Raw genomic sequence first — 26,140 nt, 5'->3', positions numbered from 1 at the left:
GACAACCACTGAAATTAGACCTTTTTCAGCAGAAGGGGAAAAAAAAAAAAAAAAGGAGGACACTTCGAGTATAATTTAAAATACATTTATTGTTTCATTTGTTCTGGCTTTTTTTGTTATACAAAGATGTTAAATAACTTAAATACATTCTCAACAGTCACTCAGAATCAGATTTATACCTACAAGCTGTACATATGAGGTAGAGAAAAATAACTTAGGCTCCCATAAGACATTGGAAAGGAAAAAAAAAGAAAAATACTAGTCCTTCATGTTAGTATTCCCACCTCCCTTTAAAAGGAAATGCCATCCCAAGTGTGCAAAACAAATCCTAAACTTTACATTCAGGCCTCAAAGAGAATTGTTAGAGAGGCAGGGTGGAACGAGGTGAAATTCTAGTGCTAGTTTCATGATCACTGTTTCAGATGGATCTATGCCCAAGGGGATGTGGCAGGGTTATCCACACAGAGCCTTCCTTAGTCCTGAATTCATCACCACCTCTATTAAGCTGCATATCTATGATTTTATCCCCTTCTCTTGTCAGCTTTTCCTACCCACCCACTAATACAAGAGATTTCCCCTTTTCTTTTTCCTCAGAAATATTGTTTCCTGCAATGTGTAAATAGCTTGGTCAAATCCAATGCTCATCAGTGAAAAATAGATTTAAAAGTTATTCAATGGTAACAACCATGGCCGTAAGACTTAACTCCTTCAGCAATGACCAGATTTCCACTGGCCTGATCTTGTGCCATACTGCGCCTCCTTCAAGTTAACGGTCATAAAAGGCACTATTTCTTTTGCAGGAGAATTTTGCTCTCCAAAAGTAATCTCCTAGTTAGCATCCTGAAAACTGAAAGCCATGGAAGCCAGACTCACCACAGAGCTAAATAGCTAGGAACAAAGAGCTTTGCTGCATTTATTTTATCAAGCATAGAACTGACCCAATTTTACTGCAGAAACAACTGAGGAATTTTTCACAGGCACTATAATGCACCAGAAAATTACCTGAAGCAGTACCTGCTCCATGAAAGTACTCTTGAGAAATCTGTCCCTTCATCTGAGTTCTCATCCAACTCTACTACAGTCCAACCAACATCATTTTCTCCTCGTGTGTTGGCTAAAATAGGGCAGCTGAAAAAATGATTAACAACCAAATTCAAGAATTAGGCTGAAGGAAAGTAGATGTGTACGAGCTGGCTGACCACAAAAAATCCTCAGAAATTATTTCACCCCTGCTCAGGTCTTCAAACCAGCAACCCCAAAAGCTCTTTTGAAAAGAGATGGTCCATAACACATCCCCCCTGTTCTCAAAATGAATGACAAGCTCCCTAAACCACAGCAGACCAAGTTCCTAGCTCCATAATTTTACAATGCCCCATTCAATTAGTTTAAACTTGACTTTGGTAGATCAAGCCTGGAATTTGGTCCTCTTCATGTAACCTTCCCATGTACTCGGATTATTTTCTTGTTCCCAAAAATCTTTTTAAGAGTCATTCTTCCCATGCCAACTGAGATCAATGACAAATATCTAGGTATTGTAAATATGTTCTGGATTTCTTCCATCCAGAACCATCTCAAGACCAGGATGCACAATTGAAAAGGGTAAGCTTGAGGTTTCAGGGTAGGTTCTTTGATTTTTATTACAAGTTACTGATTCTTCATAAGTAATTTTTACTGTCAGGTATAATAATAGAAAAAAGTCTGTTAGATTAAACATTGTTCCACCAATTGGAAATTTTTTGAGAGCTGGAAGACAATGAGAACATAATGTTTAGGACTAGTTTTGCATGTCTCTACATCCGGCATATATGAGTCAGTCACACAGAAAAGAAGCTTGTTAAAAAAACAGATGACGGGTGCAACAATTATTTGTGTGGGGTTTTATTTCTTTTAATAGAAAATTCTAATATAAAACAGCAAACATTTTCAGTTTGCCTTGTTTACAAAAATATTATATATATTTTTTATATTTCTGACATAACTAAATGCACTATTCAATAAAAATATTCTTCCATCAGCTAACTTCTCTTTTAAAAAAATTAATAAAAAAGTTATATAAATAATGGTTGCACCCCCCCACCACTCCAAAACTGATCTCACAAGTCTTGCTGGATCAGCTTAGGAGAACCAACACTTTGACACTTTTGGGGGGAACAGGGGGCAAAAGGGGGATCCAAAACCAGAGACCTCCCCTACACCTATCCATCCTTCTCCAGTTACGTCTGCTGCAAAAAAACTGTTCCTCTGAGGGGAAGAAAAAGGGAAAAAAGTTGCTTCGCACTTTTTGGTTTTAATATGAAATGACACCATGAAGGATTCAGGTACCCAAATCCACTCTTGTAGTAGTTTTACAAAAACAAGCAATTTCATTGAATTGCACTGGAGATCCAATGGTGTGGTGGTAGAATTAGCCTCTCTGGAAAAATCCAGTTTCATAAAGCTGGAACAAAAAGGGTTCTACAGGATGCTTATCAATGTTTTATAGAGGACTTCAGGGTCTCTTATCTAGGGTTTTCTGAACTTGTGTATGGAGTAGCAAAAGCAGAAGCTCCTGCTCCATGGGTTAATTCAATTCCAACATGCATCTATCACCAGCAGAAAACCCAGCTCAAGCATTTGAGAGTTTGACATCTTTTCTACCAGCTGCTACTTAGAATCATAGAATATTTTGGGTTGGAAGGGACATTGACAGTCATCTAGTCCAATCCCTGCACAGTGAGCTGAGTCATCTTCAACTAGATCAGGTCATTCAGGTTGTTTTATCCTACTCAAGCTCCACTGAATTTTTCCAAAACGAGGCTTTTTCCCCCTATTCTTTCTTCAAAGATAAGGCAAACATTGGAAAATGCTGGATCTAAATACCCCCACGCACCCAAAACACACACAATGTGGTGGAGGGGCAGAAGAAAACCCACATACATTTTACCACCCTAGGTCAAAAGGTCAAGAAGACAAGTTCTCCTGATTTCAGAGTGTTAGTATATTTTATACACTGCCTATACATTTAACACATGTGCCTCGCTACTATTTAGTTATTTATATTTTTTTTAACCACAGGAGAATAAACCTTGCTATTTACAATATATAACAGGCAAGTAATATATCCACATTAACATAAATACAATTTGTTTTTTGTGTGTTTTTCTTTTTTTTTTTTTTTCTTAAATACTTACAGAAAGCATCCAGGCTTCAGTGCGTGAGTTATAATACACAGAAGAGCTCTTTCACTCAGTAGTTCATTCACTCTTTGCCTCTTTCTTCTAGTCAAGCTTTGACAGTCTGCCTTATTGCCCACCCATCTCTCTCTCTCTCTCTCTCTCTCTCTCTCTCTCTCCTCCCACTGCCAAACACACCAAGCTACCCCTATCCCATCTGACCCAGGCATTTTCTCTGCAATGATATCGATGCCACCACCGCCCTCTCTTCTGCATCTAGGGACTCATTCTCCTCTCACACCAGTGCAATGTGGACTTACTCCAGCGAGGTCAATGGAGACAGAGACACCAGTGAAAAGGAGGAAAATGAGGCCCATGGTTTAAATATAACAACAATAATAATAATTAATAATAATAATAATGCACATAAATTGGGTCCCATTCTCTACTTAAGAACAAGTTTTTTTTTTTTTAAAAAGAATGGGGCTAGAAATATTAATTCAGACCCAAAAATCCTCATATCCTGAGCAGGTTTGGATCCGGCCTTACTTTGGAGGGGAAGAGCTAATCTAGCAGACACATAAAAATGTAACAGTGAGTTTGCACATATGTGTGAGAGAGAGAGACAGAGACAGAGGAAGAAAGAGAATTTAACATAATACCACATTGAAACCATAAGAAGGTCCTTCTGAAGGGCTTTACAATAAATAAATGTTAGTTCAATATTTATACATATATATTTATGTGTCAGCGTGTGTGTATATATACATATACACACATGCACACAGTGAATAATAGGTTTCTAGTCAGTTTATTTTTTAAACCATTAGACAAACTGCTCATGGGTGAATTTCAAAGCGGTGCATCTCCCAGAAGCTACGAGACCTTCCTGCGCAGAATGTACCACCGCACCTTTGCTGTGGTGGAAAGGATAAACACTGTGTGTGGAGTCTTCCTTCTCCAGCACCACCCCAACCTCCAGAATTGTACAGCAAATATCAAAAAAAGGGGACAGTATGCTTCACCTCGCAGGACCATAGCACTATTAACAGTAACATCCTGCCCCTCCCCATGCCTCCACCTCAAGATTTGATGCCAACAAGCCAGGCTGGACTACAGGTATTTATTACCAAGAAAAAAAAAATATATATCTTTTCTCCTCCCAGTAGATGCACATGAACAGCTTAAATATTAGTGGCTATTATTTGGGGGGAGAGGTGGGAAGGAAAAAAAAAAAAGAAAAAAATAAAGGTAGAAAAGAAAAACACCTTAAAAAATAATGGTCCATCTTGGAAAACTGCTCTCTTTTTTGCTTGGCTAACATCTATTACTTCTTGAAAAACTCCAGCCAGCTTTCCTCCTTTGAGAACCAGAACAATGGCTTATACAAAATAGATGGAAATTGCTACTACTGAACAATCAAAAATTGCTACCAAAAATAAAATAAAATGCCCGCCGCTCTCCAGTATTTCCTTAGAAAGCTTTGTTGAGGCATTCACTGGCTGCTTACAATCCACTTTTATATGACTGAAGGATATTGCCACATCAAGTCCTGGATTATAAGTACCCCCTTCAAAGGTAAAAAGAAATGCTGAAGGTTGTCCTCTATTTCACAACATCAGAGCGATCTACCACTGCAGTCAATTTCTGGCTTCTCTGGCCATTTGATAGTTTGTCTCTACATCGATTGGTTGTTCCAAATCCAATAGTTGCTTACTATTTAGCAGTTGCATTTTTAAAATACAGTTCTCGATCTAGTGGTTAAAAAAAAAAATCTTAAGGTCATACGGTTTACATACAGCTTGTGTCATGTACCACTGCCATGGTTTAGAGCAAATGGAATGATGACCTACTGAGAGAAAAGTCAACTCCTCCAGAGGTCTGATCTAGTCCAAAATAGCTGCTTTACAATGCAAGGCAGCACTGTGTTCCAACATGCACTGGAATTTCTCTTGTCCTACTCAGAAATGCACGTCCAAATTCTGGCATAAGCTGGCATAAGAACTAAAAAGTTCCAGTTCAGATTTCTGAAGTAGTTACCACAGGGTGAATTTGATCAATGAGAGGTGGGAAGAGGAGAGAAAAATAAATCATGCGCAAAGTGAAAATAAAACAAAAGTATCTAGTGGTTTTTTTTTTTAAAAAAAAACACAAACAAACAATTAAGACAGTAATAGTGCTAAAGAAACTGCATGTCAAGAAATTGCTTTAAAAAAGAACATTTGATGGACTGAAGGGGACAGGCACGTCTGGTTTTCTATTGTCTTCCCAACCTCTTTCTTGAATATATTTCTGTCTGCAACATGGTGGACCCAACATTTTTTGAGCTGTATTTAATGATCAAAGCATGTGGATATGGAGTTGTCGTTAAAAAGCTTACCCTCCCAGTGGGTCTCTTTGTCAGAGCCTTGTTTGCTCATTGTGCAGAAACTCCACTAGAGGAACTATTAGGGCTGTTCCTGCTTACCCTATGCACTTCTCTCCAGTTTTAGAGATGAAAACCAAAAATTGACCACTCCCCATACCATCTCATTCAAAGCAGAAAGATTGTTCTTTCTTATCTCCTTAGCTCTCTAAACAGTTGGGTAAGCCTCAGGAATAAAGTCGTAAAGGTTATTTATGCCAAAAAGAATATATTAGCCCAGGAGTTAATGGAGAATTGGTGAAATGATTAAGATGTTCCAAGGACAAATGGTCCATCAAACTGCATGGATGACTAAGGTGAAGGTCAGCTGGTGTCTAACCCCAGTGTGACAGGCACGTATTTCCACATGGTTGGACCTCATTAAAATTCAGTCTACATGAAAATAAAACAAAACAAAAAAAAACAAAAACAAAAACAAAACAGCAACACAGCTGGGTCACCTGTACCCTACAAAGTGCTTATGTCTTAACATAGCTTTCAGATACCAGAAGGTCAATCAAACCCTGTTTGTCTCCATATGTAGTTCTCATAGATCTCCATTGCCCATCACCGAGGGTTGCCATCAAGCAGAAAATGCGTCAGTCTTTGCAGGTGTAAACCTCTTCTCTCTGGGTGCATTGCTTGCATTCCACATAGCAGCACCAACGGACCTGGCACTGGCATGGACGGGTGACCACCCGGCTTTGTGTATTGTGCCCTCGCCCACAGCAGATGCTGTCACAGTTCTTGTCTTTGTAACATTTCCTTCCCGAAGTCCCAGGTGAGTATCTACTCATCATACAGAAACTTGGGGAATCGTCAATGTAGACAAGATCCGTAGTCCTTGGGATTTGATCACTGTGACCAGGGATGGACTTCTTGGGTGGGGAGATGTCTCCTTCCCCTGTAGCCTCATTGGTAGTGCTGCCCACTTTCAGCGATGTCTCGTACTTCTGCTTCAGCTGCTTCCCTATTTCATGGAATGGAGAGAGCTGCCTCCAGCATGTTCGGACAGTACAGGATCCAGATACTCCATGGCATTTACAGGTTGTCTCCACTCCAGCTTTGATGACCTGCAGACACACATGGCCCCAAAAGAAAATCAGTTATCGGGGAAGAAATCAAGGCATGGAGCAAAAAGAATACTTCCTAGAAGACACTCCTGGAACACAAAGTTGGTGATAACAGAAAAAATATCATTTGGAAGTGGACAGAAAGCACACGCTACAGGAAATACTTGGTTTAGTATGGTTCCAGTTTCCATAAATGTGACATTTACCTCCCATAATATTGCTTTATTGACTAGTCAATGATATGAGTGAAGCGTACAAAGGCTGATTGGTGCTGACACTCATCTATGTAGGCAGCGGTCTGAAGCTGAAATACAGCTAAGAGTTACAGAGATATAGACATTTTAGATATATATGGATATTTTAACACCTAGTTACATATTTTAATAAGAATAATATGATAAGATAGAACAAAAGTGGTTTAGTGGAGAGAAGATGAAGGACGGTGTCGTTAACACACGTAAACACACAGGTGGGGTGGCATATGCTCCAGAACGTGTGTGTGGGCAGTTTGAACCTTTCTTCATGCCACAACACACAGAATACCATCTTAAACTCATGCAGTTCCCAGTTAGCAACACAGACCCAGTGGAAACATGGTTAAGCCATGCTGTTTCCTCCAGTAGCAACCAGGCATAGAGAGCATCCCACCCAGTTCTCTTTGTGACTCAGGAAAAACCTTTGTGTAGATGAAATATATCTATAAGCCTTTGAGAACAACAGCCTGTATCTCCACCACCGAAACCAGCAGATCCAAAAACATCCACGTAGCTTCCACCTCTCTAGCCTGCATTCAGGATCCGCTTCTGGAGTGTAGTAGAATGTTCAAAAGGACCTGCCAAGTTTTTTCTGCTAGGAATGAAGAAGCCCACATGTGCTGTTAAAAATAAAGAGCGCTATTGCTTGATGGTCAAACACATGTTTAGTGAAGAACATTTTCACGTGAGGTGAAGCCCAAGGCTGCCTTGGTCTCCTCTGTGCCCTTCCTTTCTATGAAAAATAAAGACGTAAAGAAATGGAAAACAGACCCGTGTGTGAAGGGCTCCATAATCCCAGGTGCTTTAATGCAGCCTGCGGGATTTACTCTGTCTGTGGCACCAGCTGTAGACAGCTTGGAAGGTTGGCTTCTCACCCAGAGGGTTTCAAGAAGAAAAAAGCATACTCTGGGTTGATGCTGCAGTGAGAAGAGTCCATCTCAGTGGGTTCAGTTCTCAGATCATTAGGCAATATGAGACTACAACAGGGCTTGTGGCTGCAGAGAGGACTAGAGGAGCAGTTTTCAATTTTCAAGCTGAGAAAGGATGTGGGGCAGTGCCTCTGCCTGGGGATAACCGGTCTTTGAATTTTCAGTTCTCGCCATGGGAACAGACTTCCAGCGCTATATGCTGCCCCATCCCCTCTCCAGGAGCTGCCCCATGTCAGGATGAGGAACCTCAACTGCTGTCTTGATGCACCAGCAGCACCTTGGGGTGAACAGGTCTTGAGATTTGAGCAGGCAAGACAGTGTGCAAGGCCACAAATGTTAACAAAGAGCCTGACCCGGGATTGGAAAAAAACACTTAGCTAAATGCTGTGCAGGGCTTCTGGTGAGGGGATAAAAAGAAATGGCATCCCACAGGCATTCAGGAGCTGCTACACCCAAATGTTGTTTACTTAAGTCACCATCTAGGGGGGAACAGTGTGCAAGTTCCAAGTCCCAGGCTAGCATAGCTTCTATAATGTATTACAATGAACCATCTATAAGGTATTTTCAACCAGGATGGAAATGTATATTTTATTCACTCCACAAAAAAAAGCAAAGCACTTATGACGAAGGTCTTCAAAATCAAGTTGGAAAAAAAAAGAAAGACATTTAAATCCTTCAATAAACCTATCCCTGGAGATGTTCAAGGCCAGGCTGGATGGGGCCTTGGGCAGCCTGATCTAGTGGGACACGTCCTTGCCCATCACAGGGGGATTGGAACTAGATGATCTTTAGGGTCCCTTCCAACCTAAACTATTCTATGATTCTACGATTCTGTTCCCTCCACACCAGGACCCTCATGTTAAACTTTGTGGCTGGTTATTTCTCTTGATTAGAATTATCAAGGGCAAGACTTGGTTTCAAATCCTTTTTTTTAATTACATTTTTATCATTATTGTTTTAAAATTCAAACATCTGCAGTGGGTGTTGCAAAGACAAATAAATCTCATCTTGCAGATCACTAAAGTAGCAAGATAACTTGTTCAAGATAATAGAAAGCAAATTTGCATGTTTGACTTTCATTTGCTTTGGGAATAAACCAGTCTCCATATAGGAAAGCATACAGATCTTGCTTGTGGGTGGTTTGCATAGAAATGGCTCTCTTCAGACCACCAAAAAGCATAAATACAGAAAGAAGAGCAGAGCCAGTGGAACTACAGCATCCAAATAAAAGATAGAGAGAAAAGAAAGAGAAAGTTATTTTCAGCAGAAGCAGCAGCATGGAAAGGAGAAGCTGTATCACGAAGGGAAGAGAAGAAAGCAAAGAGTCAATGGTTATTCGTCTTGAAGAGAGTCAAAGATGGTAGCAGCCCCTCAGGTGCTCTAGAGGACCTCATGCCTATTAACGGACTGATACTAAACAGGATTTCATCCTTTTTGAATCAAACTGCGATAAAGATAATTCACAGCACCAAAGCATATCCATCTCCTTATAAATAGCATCTGAATATTCTCCCCCACCTTCTCCAGAGGTAAGTTTACACTTCAGACTCCTCCACGGGCAACACGAGAGCTGGCACATTATTTGAACAGTCACAGATAACCTGTGTTTTGTCAACAGATTATAAACAGATATTTATAGTTCTAGTTCTCCCTCCCCTGCCCCTTCCCCCCAAAACAGGCTACATATTGACTTTAAATGGGAAAGCTTTAACCACCCCTTAAAATAGCAAGTAAGAACAGAGTCTGCTTTACAGAGCTGTCTCCCATCAAGGTTCTACGGAAAGTGCCCTTCCTTTGGGCATCTATGGTATCTGACAAAAAAAATAAATAAATCTCCCCCTTCTGCCCATTATGGCATCTGCCAGCATTATGGCCTCATGACAGCAGAATACTGGCTCCGGTCCATTTCCCGACCATCCGGTTCTTAATTATTTGGCTGCATGAGTCCTGCTGAGCACCATGTGCAAATGTGCAATAGGTCATGGACTCAAAATTGGGGTCTGGCTCAATCCTGATATTACAGAGACATTTTTAGAAACTCACTATGCATAATACGGCCTTCAGCAAAGCCTGGCCAATGGTCACACTTCATTCCTGTGACAGCCAAGACCTTTTCAAATGCAATCCAATAATACACAGTAGCATTCAAACAAGTGACGGGTTACAGAGAGAGATGTGTTACTGCTTATAGTACTCAGCTGGACAGGCTTGGTTAGGGGCTGTCACGCTTTGTGTGCCAAAGTGTCTAGCCAACTCTGCAAGAAATCCCACAATGTTAGACAAGAGCGTACAGAACACATTTCAACACCAAGGGCGAAAAAAACCCCTCACCCATACTGTCCCTTATGTAAAGCCACATTTCACTGGCTGTCCAGAAGCGAGAGTTGAGTTCATGTGAAACAAAGCTCCTATACCTGATTTCACGCCCAGACCATCAGCAAACTGGGCAAAATTGCTGAGATACTTGCAGAAGGTCTACACACTACAGTCATTCATCAGTTTGGGCTTTTCTCAACCCTTCCAACTCCCCCAACCCGTCTGCATCTGCTCCACCTGGAAATGAGACAACCACCATTGTACAGTAGATGGGAAAGCAAGAAACCAACAAGGCACGATCATGAAATGCAGGAAGGGAGCATGGACACAGTGCTGTTCTCATCAGGAGCCATCACTCCAGAGCTCAGTGGGAAAGTTGACGTTGCAGGTGAATTATATCCAAGGCAATCATGTGGGGCTGGTAGGCATGGTAAAATGCATGTTGGAAATCCAAACCCAGAGGGACTGGCAGGTAGTAGATGGCAGCAGACCTTCAGCCAGGAATAGGCGTGTAGTTTTAGGCACCTGAATCACACCACTCAGTTAGGGTTGACCTCGCTGAGGTGGACTTTTGAGTTTAAATGCTTACATTTGAAAAACACCTCTAAACTCCCATCTGATTCAGTGGAGCCGAAGCAGGCAGGAGGTCCTGTAGTGAAGCAGACCCCTGCAAACACTCAGCTGAACAGCTCTCCAGGCTCCACCAACCATGCTGACCACAAGTCCACCCACAAACAGCTCATGGGAAGGCACTTCAATTTAAATACCTCAACTAAGCAGAATGCCATTCTCTAGGCAGAATTCAGATATCTAATTATCATCATCTAGCATTATTTAAGGTACAGTGGAACACTTCACCAGCTGCCCCCAGCAGCATAAAGGTCTTTCAAAGGGTACTAATGTGTATATTTGTTATACTCCCCTTGTCTGTGTATAAAAAGTCATGAACAAAACATTCCAGTCTGGTTTTTTTTTTCCTTAACCACTTCTAGCTCCTTGTTAAGCAATGCCTAGGAAAGCTTAGATGTCAGGCAGTGGTAGACCAAAGCATAAAAGGTTTCCATTGTCCCTGTTCTCATGAATGCACCAGTTCATGAAATCAAGCATGTGGATTTTCATATGGCCACTGTGCAAGCGTGGTGCATCCCAACAGCCCCATAAACCTTCTCCTTGAAGGGCCGGGAAGGGTTCAAGAATGTTATAAGGCAGCTATAGCGAAAATCCTAGAAAAATTTCTTCCCCAGCCAGCCTCCCCTGCTGCTGTCAGTCACGATGCAGCTACTCAAGGCAATGTGTGATGGAAAACTCCTGCCTACAGGCTTCTAACCACCCACGAGTCAAAATGAATCTTGGCAAAGCCCTTCTGTTTCCCATCTCGTTCCTCAGCTTCCACAAAGACCTTCCTCTTTTTGTTGCACTCTCCTATCACAGATTCTTAAATCTACTTCATTCTTCCAGGAAGCAGAACAAGACTTACCAAAGTCAGCAGGTTACTTGAAACACTATTGGAGAAACCCTTCCTGTCTGGACCCTGAGACAAATGGATAAATGTCTAGATCATGCTTTCAAATGTGGAAGAACCTCCAGGATAGAGTAACTTTGCTTTTATTGCCAAAAGTCTAGGGTACGTGAGACAAAAGACTTAATACAAGCCTCTCATTCCAAGACCATAGGTAGCTTCTGTTTTCTTTTCAAGGCCCATCACAGTTCAGAGCCTGATCTGCTCCCATCCCACACAGACTTAAACCTCCCTTAAACACAAGCCATCCCGCATTTAATAATCGTATTTGATCTACACCGGGGTAAGTGATCACACGAATGTTTTTGTCCTATTACAAATGTGAAATAAATTGCATGAGCTTAAATCCAAAGCATAAAATGTTTCATGCTCACTATGGCTTAAGCACCACCAGCAGAGCTGTAGTAACTCAGGAGTAACAACACAAGGGTGCATCTGAATGTTTATTGCGTTATATGCTGTAGAGAGCTACTACTATAAAAGCAAAGTTGAAGACAACTACAGGGTCAGGGATAGCATCGCACATTGAAATGATGTCCTCCCACTCTCCTCTGAACAACCACCTGGTTGAGTAGTCTCATAAATAGGAGAGCAGTTTGGGAGGAAAATAGTTCTTTGAGCAAATTAGTTTGTTTGACTTAGGAACACAAACTCCCATTGATTTTGTTGTGAGAATACCAAATACTGACAAAGGCACAATGAGGAAAACAATCATGATCGAGAAAGACTGCACCGCCTTTATTGGTGCTCACTGCTAAGAGGAAATTAGATAGCACGGCAGGACTGCCTGCCCAAATGGCTTTACAAGAGCCATAGGGAAAAGGGATCACAGCAGAGCATTGCTATGCAACATGTAATCCTTCCTCACAACAATGGTTTGCTACGAAGCTCAGACTAAGTGCCCCCGTAATGATCAGTCTCAGACATGCTGCAACACACAATTTCTCAGTGTTTTAGCTGAAACACTGAGGACAGATTCCCATTCATTCCCAGCTGGGTCACGGGGCTCTGGCGGTGGTTTTTCAGACAACTCTTGTCTGGGCAGCAGCAGTCCGAAGCGGACACGCAGCCGTGGGAATTCCTCGGTTAGAGCTCCGCTGTCGTCATGGCTAGTCTGCGGCTTCGAGGCTTCAAACCATTCGCTATGGTTTGGGAGAGAGGGAGCAGATGAACCTCCTTAGAGTTAAGCTTATCCAGGAAAAAGCCTGCCCTCGACTACTTCTGAAAGGGCTTTGAGATGCTTCTTTACAAGTCAAATCTCTTCCATCCTCTATATACATATCCTCCTTCAATTTAAATAGGCTTAGTTATTCTCTCAGCTCAAGTATTGATGTTTGCTTGGACAGCAGCCACAGTCTCAATTTCCTCACAGCGCCCAAACAACGAAGACCAAGCTTTTCTCTTAACATTGGCCATCGCCATTGGTTGAATTATAAAAGTTGCACACATTGTTAGGAGTTTTATTTTTCCTTCCCTTCTCTTTTTTCTTTTACCGCATTAAAAATGCCATTTTTTAAGCCTTTTCTCATTTTTCACTTTCGCTACTCTTCTTTCTTTAAAAATATGAACACTCAGTGAAATATGCATTAAAATACAAACACTTAAACATAGAATAACATAATACAATTTTAAATTGAGAACTTTAAAAGTACATTTTTCCCCTTCGGTATTTTTAGTGTGCTTCACGTGCTAAGAGAGCTCTACATAAACAACTAACTGCAATTACTTATGGCACACAGCAAGCAATTTTTTCCAGAGTGTTGACTTCCAGGCCTTAAAAAGACTTTGGCTTAGCCAATCTCAGCCTGAAAGAAGGAGGGGAAAATTCAGAGAGTATGTGTATGCATTCCTACCTGTCATAACCTGGAGTAATTAATTAATACTAGTGGTGGCTCCACAAACTGGTCTCTGTGTACAAAGTCAAGGTCTCATCTCAGAGAGGCTACTATTGGCTAGATTTGGTAAAAGTGAAAGAGTGATGTTAGGTTTCTCTATGCAAGTGCACTCTCTAAAGAAACTATGTAAATGATGCATTTTGTCTGCTTTTTTTTTCTTCCATGCACCAACTAAGCTCATATAGATTTGTCTCATCAAAAAGATGAATGTAGAGAAAAACAGAAATTAGCACTTAAATTTCCTTTTTGACAAACTCTGGAGTCTGACTGGAACCATGTTTGCTAGTACGAATCATGAGGCAGGACGGGCAGTGCTTGTAAACACTGTCTCTGCAACAGGAGACCAGGGTGCAAATCTGTGCTTTGCTACGCCTGTGTGTGACCTTTAGTAAGTCACTTAATCTTTCTGGGTCTCAATTTTCCCTCTGTAAAATGGAGATACAGAAATGAAGAGGGTGGCGTGCTCTGATAACATGCTACGTGATAGCTTGTGAAGTTCCTCAGACAGATGATAGCTGGGCAAACATCTACCTGATATGGAGAGTCCGTCTTCAGCACAGGAGGCATGCTCAGCCCTTGAGATAGAACTCTGCCAGCACTGCCTAAGGGGAAAAGCCATTCCTTGCTTGGACTTCCAAAACAAGCAAGTCAACAGCGAGGAAAAGTCCATGGACCTCCCACTATCCTCTCCAGAGCATCCCATATGATTTCAGAGATGCAGGTGTAACATGTCTCAGAGTGGGTCTGTAACCCTACGGCCACAAGGGTGACAAAGATCCTTCAGAAACATGCATATCGCTTGCACAGACCAAAATGTTGTTGATATTGTACAAAAACAATTTAGGAAACCTCATAAAGGGAATCAATTCAAAGACAGATATTGCCTAAAGAGAGACTTTCCAAGAGCAAGAATTTTTCTCCTTCTCCATTTCTGCCCTCTCATAGTTTTGCACTAAACACTCTTGGCTCTTATTAAGGAGACTGTGGTTATACCCCTGACTTTAGGGTCCTGAAGGCAAAAGTTTGCTTGTGTCCCTCCTTCTGGAAGGATAAAGGGAAAAGGGAATGAGAACATGACAATTTTTTCTTGGGTAACAGCAGCCCCCTTTAATAGTGCCCCTTGGATCTGTAAGACATGCTTGACCAGACATACCTCTGGAAGAGGTCAGCACTCCTGGGATTAAGAAACTTAGCAACGCTCCAGAGAGGGAGTTGGAAAGTCATGTTTAATGATACTTTGCTGAGAAACTGGGCAAATTTAATTAAAACATCACTTACTCGAGCCCAGTGGAACTAATTGAGTGCTCTAATATTCCAACTTTTCATTAATGGGTTACAAAAGAGGGCTGCACTTGTGTGTACAAGAGGGGAAAAAAAAGAGGGGGAGGATATAGAGAAGAAGAGAGCTTTAGCAAATCTGCCTGTGCTTCATTTAATATAACCAGGAAACTTCATTGCCAGCCATGGAGCTTTAATACAGTTGACTTCTCTCAGCACCACCGCCCCCATCCCCTTGACGCATACACACATCTCCCCCCAACACACACCCTCTCCACCCAAGACCCCTCTGAAAGAATAGCTGAATGAGCAAGAGTAGATTTGGCAAAGGAAGGGAAATTGCTTTTTTAATAAGTGGTCTATTCAGAGCTCCTACTTTTCAATAAAGAGAAGGCTGGAGAAGTCCTGGTCTAATTACCTCATCCTCACGCTAGACAAGCTCGCCCTTTCATTAGCGATTGAGGTCATATCATATAACTTTGTGAGCCATCACAGGCACAACATGTTCAGTGATTATTTCATTGGTGGCGGCAAAATTATAGTCGGCCCATCAAGGTTGTAAAAAACAGAAGTAAAATAATAATTAAATGAGAACGTCTACCAAGAGACACTAAAACTAGGCGGGATAGGATAATGTCACCCTCATAGAAATACACAGATTGTTTGCTAGTGTGACAGCACAGAGAAATAGCCATGTTGACCAGAAGCATATAGCGTTGGTTGCCAAATCAGTCAAATAAGCACACATCGGGTTTTATGCTGGGTCTCCCGGGACTATTTATACATTTTGCCATGTTTGAAAGTAACGAGACGGGAAGGATCATATGTTGTTAAGAATCCATGAAGAGACCACCAAGCTTGTGCTATATCTTTAATAGATATTCCTCCATTCCCTCAGTGAACACACATGTCCACCTCCTTACATACACTCTAATAGACCAACACAGCAGCAAGCTCCTGCAGCAAAAAAAAAAAACACTGGAAAAGAAAGTCTTTGTCCGTTCCTAGTCTGGTCCAAAGCATCTGTAGTGCAGCAAAAGTTCCAGTTCATGCATGTATAGCTTCGTTAACAGACACAAAATCTGCAGTTTGGTTAGAGAAAAACCACAGTAGATGCCAAGTAGGAATTCAGGAGAGCTGGCTTCAGTCTCCTGCTCTGTCATCAGCTTCCATAACCTTGGGAAAGGCATTCAGTTTGCAGCTTCTGTTAAAAATGTCCATAATCATCTTTTTGTAGCTTTCAGGGGCGTTTAACACATTAGAGGCCATAAGAGCATCTTAGTTATATAATGAGGGGTTCAGATCAAAATTGTGCAGTTCCAAAATGGCAAAGATTAAAGCCATCTGCACTCCGATATTGCCTTTGATCCACATCAAATCAAATACATGAGAGTTATTACCCAAATAACCAAACTAGTTTACTTTGAAGTGGTTTCAAGCTGTCATAGCCACTAGAGTAGCACCTCTTGCTACTCAGTGGTTGGAAAGTCTATAAGGCAGCAGTTGGTTGATGGGCAGAAAGATGAGTAGAGGAAACATGCTGAGTTTCACATTTAACCCATTGATTTCATCAAGGAAAATATCGGTAAATTCTGCAAAGGAACCTCGTATGTCTGCTGTACGACCGAAGGAAGCAGTATGAACTGATATTAGAATGGTTTGAGTTGGAAGGGACCTTAGAGATCATTCAGTTCAAACACTACTGCCATGAATAGAGATATCTCCCACTGGATCATGTTGCTCATAGCCTCATCCAACCTGGTCTTGAACAGTTCCAGGGATAGGGAATCCATGACTTCTCTGGACAACCTGTACCAGTGCCTTACCACACCCACAGGAAAACATTTCTACCTAAGATCTCAACAAAATCTCCCCTCTTTCAGCTTCAGACCATTACCCCCTCATCCTATCCCTGCACTGCCTGATAGACCCTTCCCAGCTCTCCTGTAGCCCCCTTTCAGTACTGGAAGACAGCTATGAGGTCTCCTTGGAGCCTTCTTGTCTCCAGGCTGAACAACCCCAACTCTCTCAGCCTGTCTATACTAAATAATCTGTACCAAAGCGTAAGCAATGTCAGAGGCAATCCATCAACCACCCTAAGGCCAACATTCAGTCTTCAAATCAGTTTCCATGTTTGGAAAACTGAAGCAAGTTTTGACTATGCAATTACAAAGCTAGTCTGGGTTCTCATCTCTGACTAGAACATCTCTGATCATCCTCTCAATGACACCATATTGTGTCAATAGTTTCGGTCCACACATCTTGCCTATATAGATGTATGTTCTCCTGTTCTTTAGCCACAATCCTCCTAAAAACTTCCTTCTCAATATGCAATTCGCTTCTTCTCTGCGTGGCTTCATGGTACTTCTGTGAATCTGGTGGGCCGCTTGGGTTGTCTTTCAACCAGATTTAGGTACAATTAATCTATGAGCATAAACAAAGAAATCATTGCAACCACTGCTGCAAATGGGCAAGAAAAGCTGTCAGACAGCAATACCAGCTTGACAGACATGGCGTGAGCGGACAAAAATAGGAACACCAGATCACTGACCTGCAGTAAAGGTCTTTGACTTGGATTGCCATGAGGGCTCTCGGTGTCTGGACAACCGTCACAACTGTTACTCAGCTGTTTAGCTGCAGATATTACACTAGTGCTTACAAACCACTGCCAATGACCAGGACCTGGATATGCCAAGTGGAGGCAGAGGATGCAAGAGAGTCTCCGATATCTCCCCTTCTCCTGGGAACTAGCTCTGTGGGGTTAGGACAAGAAATGGCAGGCAGAAAGGGCAGATTCACTCCCTCTGACTCATCCTTATAGTTCTTTTAGCTCAAAGTCACACAGTGTAGAGTAAACAAGGAGACCTGACCTAAATCCAACACAGGGTTCCAACCATGCAGGTATCCAGCCTGCAGCTACTGCGGCAGGGAGTACTTGGAGTTAGGTTAAATCCCTCAGGAAAATTTTTGAGCCCCACTACTGCTGGAGGGGAGAAGTTCATGGAGTTACAAGTATACATCAATGGCACCTAAAGCCACAGCCTTGCAGGTTTGGACAAGACTGTGTTATATGACTCTGGAAAGGGAGGAGAGCTGGGACATCTCACCGCACTCTCCAGCATGAAATCATGGCCTCCACAGACCACCTTCTCCATTTGCAGTCTTATTTGCTATACAGCCAACTCCAAAGAGTTAGGACAGGCCCTTGGGAACAACCAAACACAAGGATTAAAATAAATTTCATCACCCTGCAAAGTCTGTTTCACACGCCAAAGAGCTGCAACAGGAGTTCAGAGGCACTGAGCCTTTTAATCCAGAGGCAGAAAAGCTGTCAGCCAAAGCCAGACACCAGCTAAATCCAGGATATTTCTAATCCTGATCTCAGCACTGTCTAGGAGCATCTGGTGGTAGGGAGAGGGGGAGACTTTTTGCTGGCCAGCACTCACTGGTGGCATTCTCCAATGCCCCAATTCTGTCGTGAGGAATGACATTTTATGCATACACACAGGAACAACTGAGCTGGGGTGGTGATTCCTAGAATGCACAACTGGCTGGGCTGCATTTGCCTGGGAAACTGGAGACCCAGGTCCCCCATCCCAGCCCCAACTCTCCATCCAATCACACGGACAATAACAAGGCTCAAAGGCTATTTATAGCCTTACAGTATGTCCCTCTTCGAGGTTGGCGCAATGAAACACTGATCCTAAGCACCTGTGCTGGCCAATCTGAGGGATTTTCGTGTTTGAGCAACTCTAGGCTAGGTACAGCCAAGTAGATTACGGGAGAAGGTGGAAAGCTCCTTCCTTTCCCCTCTCTTGATGGGATAACTCAGCAATTGCAGTCACTTTGTCCTTTACATCAGTCCCACAGGGAGGCCCCCTGGCAGGAGGGTAAAGCCTCTTGGGAAGAACATGGGGTAAAGAGCAGAAAGTCCTCCAGCAGAGATAAGGATTGGGCGGGTGGGGAAAGAAATAAAGGACTATAAACCCTAGTACTGCCAGCTGCAAACTCAGCAGCTCTAGGTGAGATGGAAGGCTTCACATGGGAGCCTTCAGCCAGAAAACAAGGCTGAAGGGACTTTTAGGACTGAGGTCAGTCATAGAATATCTCCACCCTGGTTCCCTGCCAGTTGTTTGTCCAGACAGTTTTAGATAAACTTGGCTATGAAGATGCTACTGCATCCATGTTCTACTGAACTGCTGCAAGAAAAGCACCCTTCAACCTGCGTGAGGGTGGCACAAATCTCTTCTGCCTTGTCTTGTCTCATGTAAGCCTGGAGCACCTGCCTTTGCATCCCTTTTGCACCATAACACTCTCTCCTCCCTGTAGAAAGCCAAAAATCTTTCCTCCTACTTCAAATTTTTGAGACCTAGACAGTCCTACTTCTTTCCCTCTGGTCCCATCAATGGTTTTGGACAACTCTTGAAACACAGTCCCTTAACCGAGTCTTCACCCCTCCAGAAGAAGAATCCTTCCATATGTTTTGCATCCAACACTCCTGTTTCCACACTCAAGTGCAGGACCTTGTTGTCCCCTCAAATCCCACAATGGCATAAACCTCCACCCTAAGCAGTCTACAACGTACCTTCATGCCCACAAGGTTATTGTGGAAGTCCACCCTGGCTCGCAGGTCCTTGTTGGGTTTCCTCCCCAGGAACTCCTTGACAAACTTGTTGCTATATTTCAGGTTGTCACCGCAGCCACCCCACTGCCAAGCCTCACGGTTCTCCAGATCAGGTGCCTCGTCACAGGTGCAACGCTCCATTCTCCCCGCACTGCACGCCTTGGCCATGGCATGTGTCAGCCCCGCAGAGGAGATGGCGTACAAGAAAGCTGTCTCCTTAAAACCTGCGGAAGAGAGGAGGAGATGGCTTTAATTGCAGCTAGAGAAAGGCTCGAAGAAGAGAAAACAAGGAAATAGAGGCAAAACCCATTGTGAGAAGAGTTTGAGCGACGCCAAAGAATGATGAGCTCTATGTGCATCACTGATGGTGGAGAGCACAGTGGAAGACAAGGAATGATGGGTAAAGGTGGCACAAGCCAGGATTCAAGAACACAAATGGAATCTGGCCAGCTCTGTGGCTGTCGCTATGCAGAAAATCTCTACCTGAAAACAAAGAAGTAAGCAAGAGTCAGACAGGCCATGGAAATACCACCACCATGGTACATCACCACTGCTACCAAGGGGACACCAAATAGCAAGAACCCAGACGGAATTCCAGGTTGGCTTAGCATGGGCTAGCAACCATGAGTGCTCTGTATTCTTCCCTTTCCCTCCCCAAAATATCACTAGGTCCTAAGCCAGTCCAACAAAGTTGTTCACAGAAGACACCTGAGGGCTTGGAAGACACCAGACAGCCTGTCACCCAATGCAAGACCTCACTCAAATGCTTCAAAAAGCATTTACACCTCAAATCTCTCACACACAAACCTTTTTTTTATACCTCCAAGCTTACCTGCAGGGATGCAACAGCATCCACACCCCCCTACAGGTAAACTAAGACCCAGAAAGACCCATGATTTTGATCTAAATGATAAAAGCCAGAAATAAAAAGCAAACATATCAATATTTATAGCTCCTCATTCTGCAGCGATGGAAGCCGTAAACGACTGCATATTTGAGATGCAATTCCAGAATGGCTTTGGATCTGACTCAAGAAATCCCCCACTCAAAAATAACACAAGTGGATGGTGACAGTAGTGGATATATCTGTAATCTGGTGTGTCAACCAAGGACATGTGGAGACACTGCCAGGTCATTTTTGGAACTGTTCCTTGGGAGGTTCGTGGTAGTCCGAGCAAGCTCATGGGCCGCAACCATGGCCCATCCCCAGACCCTTCCCAAACCATTGCCCAGGTGCGCAATGCTGAACTTCAGTAGAAGACTGATGTAAATACAGTCCAGGAGACTGAAGCTCGGTCTTTCCAAGGAGGGTGACTCAAACTAGATTGTGATAGGAATTATCCAGCCATTCTACCGCTCACTTGGAAAAGAAGAGCAGGAAACTTTCCCTCGCTGGAAGGAATGTCAAACTAAAAAAGGCTGAACTTCACACTTGCCAAGGACACTCAAGAGTGGGCAGGGTTGCGAAAGCAAATTTGAGGTGTTCCCTTGTTTGTTTTCTCCCTGAAATTAGACTATGTCCTCTAGCACTCCAGAAACATCAACATTGCAAACTGTCTCATTGGGAATGGTGTGACAATTCTTTACTTAATTCATACAACAAAAACTCAAGGATATGCAGACCAAACTCCTTTGGGGGGAGGGGGGGTGTAAAAAAATAAAAAGCTTTCAAAGCAACTTTAGGTTTTTGTAGGCTAGTTCAGCTTTTCCTAGGTTATACTCCAGGTCAGACGGCCCACATGCCTGTCATGGGGATAACACTGCTAGAGACAGATACTCACAAGCCTCCACACTTCCAGCCTGTGGAATTGGCCTCTTAGAATCACAGAATGGTTTGGGTTGGAAGGGACCATGAAGATCACCTAGTTCAATCTCCCCTTCAGTGAGCAGGGACATCTTCAACTACATCAGGTTGTTCAGAGCCCTATGCAACATGACTTTGTGCATGGAGAGGTACCAGTGGGCTAACAGATGACCCTTGATGGAACAGGGTGTGCAAACTCTCCTCAGAGTCCGAGACCTACAAGTAGCAACAAGCAGCCTGCATGTGGTCCCACTTAGTAGATAGCCCAGACCTAGAACATGCTTGAAGCCTCCTGGTTTGGAGCATTGAATTCAGAGTGGCTGTGAAATCTCAGCAGAAAGTCAATGCTGTGCAACCACAATGCATACCAGATTTGACAGAAAGCCAGGAGGAACGGTTCATTTGCCAGGTTCTCCCCCTCCATCAATCTCTCTCCATCAGCTTCGGCTCTACTTCTTCCATTCCCCATGACTAAAAGCTTCACAAATTCCCAATGCCCATCAGCACGGGTATCATCTCACCCGCAGGCAGCTCAGGTGGCTTCCAAGCAAGTCCATGTGACTTTTGGCTCTGGCCAGATTTAAAGCCATCTCAGACATGCACTATTTGATTGCACCAAGATATTTTGTAACAAGATAATGAGGTTTAAATCAATGCAGGCATTCTAACCCCCAGTGCAGCGACAGCCTGCCATCCACAGCTATCCAGTTTCAGCCATTTCCAAAATTGTTCACGAGTATCCAAAGAGGATAACAAGTCCCTCAAACAATCCCCTGTTATTTTAAGAACCAGGCTGCATCAGCCCAAGTTGCAAACCGGCAGCCAGGCTCTTCTGGTGACCAAGTGTAAATATGGAGGGAGAAACGTTTCTTCCATGAAATTTAGGAAGTTTTGCCTTATTATTTTTTCTTTCCTGTCCTTAAAAACTGCAGCGGTACTGGAGGAGAGGAAGCAAGCCCATATGGACATAGCTGTGTCTTAATGGGTGATACATGTGTCCCTTTGCCCTCGGGTATCACTTGCTGCAATGCTGAACCAGGAACCAGCAGCTCCCGGAGGGGAGGAGAAAGATTTACAGGGCAGTGTGTTATGCTGCAGGAGCAACATCTGAAGGATTTACGGTATTGGTGGAGGGCAGAGATGTTCCAAGGGCATAAAACATGGAAGAATGAGACAGCAGACAGAGCCTTGCATCCCTCAGCGCTACCATTTATTACACGCAGTCCTGACAAGGTGGAGAGGAGGCAGTTCTTCCTGGTGTTTTAAGACAGATGAACTTTCAGGCTGCTTTGATATACCCCTTGCTGAGGGCTGCCCATGGGGGCAGGAGCGTCTGAAGGAACAAGCAGTGGCCTCCAGGTGTCAGCATGAGAAAGTGCTTGGCTTTCCCAAGGCGTCACTAATCCAGGAACTCCTTTGGCATGCAGGGATATTTTTAAATGTCTTGCAGCTCTGGCTGGACCTCTAAGGTTTCATAAGGACTTTCCTTGTTTCCACCACAGTCAGTGACACTGCATTAGTTAAGCCCCAGGGCTTCTGAATTACTCCTCCTCACTAATTAGCGAAGGAGGGCACTTTGTGAACCTCTGCTCTTATCTTTGAGCACATCAGATGCTGGGTTTCTAGGTCCAGCTCTGTTGCTGAGCATGGGAATTTCTGAAAGTCATTAAAGCCCTTGATACCCCATGCAAGCTATCTGAAAAATGGTCCTGCTGCAGCATTAGCTTCAGTCCAGAAATGAGAACTGGATTTGACTGGGAGGGTGTAGGAAACTGAACTACATGAGGTAGCACAAAGGAAAGAGATAAACATATGTTACTGCCATACAGCACATGCTTTGCCTCTATGCACTGTCATGGATAAGCTGAGCCTGGCTTTGTCTACAACCTTTTTTGGACCACTGGGGAGGTGGTGCCCACGGCTGGCAAAGGATGCTCCAGGATGACCACAATGCAAAACACCAGGGAAGATGATGGGTGCAAGAGGTGGCAGCACTCCACATTGAGACCCCCTGCCCACTCACCTCTCTTTAGCAAGCTGGCCCTGTAGCGACCCTCAAGGGTGCAGTTCCAGCGTTCAAAGCGAAACTGGTATTGACACTCCAATGCGCTCATACTGATCGCCTCCATCAGGGTCTCAGCCACGCCGGGGTCCCGCCGGCACATCCTGCGCTGCTTCTTCTCCAGCTTCAGGCGGTCACAGACTTTGTAGTGGGCTTTGACGGCAGCTTCCTCCATTTCTGAGGTCAGAGGGAGGATGGTCAGGGGTTCGTTCCCCGTCAGCCTGCAAAGGGACAGACAGACACAGTGGTGAGGACAGAGAAATACAGCCCACGGTAGGAATTGCGGCTGTGGTGGGGCCGTCTCTCTCCAGATGAGCACCCAAGTGGACTTGCCAATGCCTGAGCAAGGCTTTTACCACAAGGTTTTTTTTGCAGTGTGCACACAAGGTGGTAGCAAAAGGAGACATGTAAGAAGCAATATTTGAATTTATGTCTGCTACCATCTCTCACAGAGCTTGTTTGGACACAATACCTTGGCAATCTCCACCACAGGACTGTGTTGAAAACTGAAATGGGGAAGAAATAATTGAAGGTATTTAACTACATGAACTTGGGAAACTAGCAAAAAGGCAAGAGCACTACAGCCACTCTTGAGTGCATAAAGAAGTCTTTTTAGTACATTAAGCAAAACTAGCTTGGGAAGGGAGAGAAAGTGATTCAACCTACCAGATCCCAGGAGACACACTGAGAAAGCACATACAAACATTCAGCCCTCAGCAAAAGAGATCCTTACACAAAACTTAGCAAGACACAGCCTGAGCCTTGAGCAGGATACACTTTTACAGGCAATACTGCTAAAAGCTTTTACAAGAGAGAACAAGCTCCAAAACCTAAAAAATGACCTGAAGAAATACGTGTCCCCTTGCCTTCTCTGAGCACAAGGTCCTTGACTTGTACAATGTGCAACAAAAGAAGCCAGCGTACTGTTCCCGGTGTCGAGTGACGAGCGGCTGGAAAAGGACCAGGCTGGCATCGGACCCAGGGAGCAGAGAAGCTGCAGGAACATCTGCTGGGCTCATGAGTGGTTTGTTGGCCAGGCTGCCCACACCCCACTCTCCTGGCTCTGCCCTTTTCCAGCCAAGTGCCAGTCCATTCAGTCAATGAGAATCACTAGGTAGAGTTTCGAAGGACCTGAAGACACATTTCCCACAGCCAAAAAGGAAGAACTGCTAAAAGCCAGAACTAAAAACATGATGGAACATTGCAATGTTGCAGAGACGAGCGCAAGGATGGATTGCAGGCTCAGACATCTCCATTGCTGCAGGACCACTCGGGGTAAATGGGGTGGAGGGCACTGAGGGATCCTGGAAACCCTTTAAAACCCCATCTGCCCTGCAGGGGCAGGGATTTGTTGTTTCTTCTTTTAATGAGGATTTCTCTCTAATCATTGGGATACATCCTGCCAGGAGCACAGTACTCGGGGACCAAGTACCTAGGATGCTTCAACTTCAAACCTCATTGCACAATAGGCAAGAAAATCCTGACCTGAGGCACAGCCAGCAGCATCCTGTATAGGTTCAATCATTAATAATAATTTAACAAGGTGGTTTAACATCAGGTGTCTAAAGGAGGGAGACAAAAAATGGCTGGGTTTGGATTTTTAGGAGAATAAAGAGATGTTCTCCCTCAGTTACCTTCAAAACTATTAGAATTTAATAAATAAAATCTGCAACTCTAAAAATAAAATCAGAGTGGTTTGTGGGAAACATAGAAAACAAGTGTAACCAATGTACATTTCCAAAAAAAGTTACCCCAAATTCTGTTCCCCTGAAATGATAAAAACATTCAAAAGGCCAAACAGCAAGTTCCACCTGAAGCACTGACAAACATTAACTCTTATGTTTTTACTCTGTCTGGACAGGGACAGAATGTGGACGTGGGCTTGATAGTTGCCCAAGGAGATGGGTCATCATGCAGCCCCGCTGCCTCATTAACTGAGGCTCCGAGCAGGCTTGTTCATGAGAAACGAAAATCTCCAGGACATTAATTCCCAGACTTCATCAATACTTCTGTTCTGAAGGTTCGTTCCTGCAAGCTTTCACAGTTGGCGCAAGAGATCCTCAGCTGGCAAAACTGAGAGAGGGAGACAGAAAAGCACTTTCTACAGCTCCCCCATCCCCAGTTTACCTTTCCAACTGAGAAGGTTCTGTTTCACTACCTGGAGCTTGCCTTTTCTAGAATAAGTATCACATTGCAGTTTGCTCTCACAGTGAAGAAGGGTACAGGAATTGATCCTACAGCCAAGATTTCTGCAGTGCAATGGCTGCATTTGAACTTCTTTCCCAGCCTCCCCCTTGGGTGCTTGGCTTTGATACTTCAAAGTGTAGTTGCTGACAGCAGAGCCCAATTGTGTGTACCTCTAAAGTGCATCCCCATAAGAGTAACCTAAATAAAAGCAAAATAGATAAATAGAAAGATAAGAAACAGAATTTGTGGTAAGCACAATACCAGAGGACAGCCCTCCAGCAGCCTCTTTGAACCAATGGTTGGAAACTCCTGGGAAACAATAGAAAACTGAATCGCTAGATGGACCAATTGTCATCGATGTCAGTGCAAAAGTGCGCAGTGCAAAAGGCTTAGGTTAGACTTCACCAGCTCCGATATGTGGGGCACATGGATAACAGCCATAGTATGCCGAGAAAGCTGGGCCAGCATACAGACACCTACCTCACCCCTCTGAGAAAACAACCCAAAGACAAGACAAAAAAAATGTTCTTACAGGGAAGGCAGAACATCTTTTTCTACCTCCTGTTTCCTGACTAAGCTCTGCCCTGTCCTATATGAGAATAGGGGACACATGGAAACCCCAGCTGGTGAAAAACAAGTCACG

The 26,140-nt window shown here is 43.6% G+C and overlaps 1 protein-coding gene across 1 annotated transcript in view; it reads right to left on the bottom strand.

The window, feature by feature from the left end:
- Positions 1-108: 108 nt before the first annotated feature.
- WNT9A (Wnt family member 9A) overlaps positions 109-26,140 on the bottom strand; it is a 65,884-nt gene continuing 39,852 nt past the window's right edge. Inside the window, exons 2-4 of the mRNA XM_054060553.1 lie at positions 23,272-23,531; positions 19,406-19,668; positions 109-6,629 (exon numbers count right to left, since the gene is read on the bottom strand). Coding sequence (XP_053916528.1) covers positions 6,156-6,629; positions 19,406-19,668; positions 23,272-23,531 — 997 coding nt within the window. The 3' untranslated portion in view covers positions 109-6,155. The remainder of the gene's footprint in view (positions 6,630-19,405; positions 19,669-23,271; positions 23,532-26,140) is intronic.

The sequence above is a fragment of the Cuculus canorus genome, chromosome 2 (assembly GCF_017976375.1).
Source record: "Cuculus canorus isolate bCucCan1 chromosome 2, bCucCan1.pri, whole genome shotgun sequence".
NCBI lineage: Eukaryota > Metazoa > Chordata > Aves > Cuculiformes > Cuculidae > Cuculus > Cuculus canorus.
Note: the sequence above shows the minus strand (reverse complement) of the source record. Positions and strands in the feature narration are given on the sequence as shown.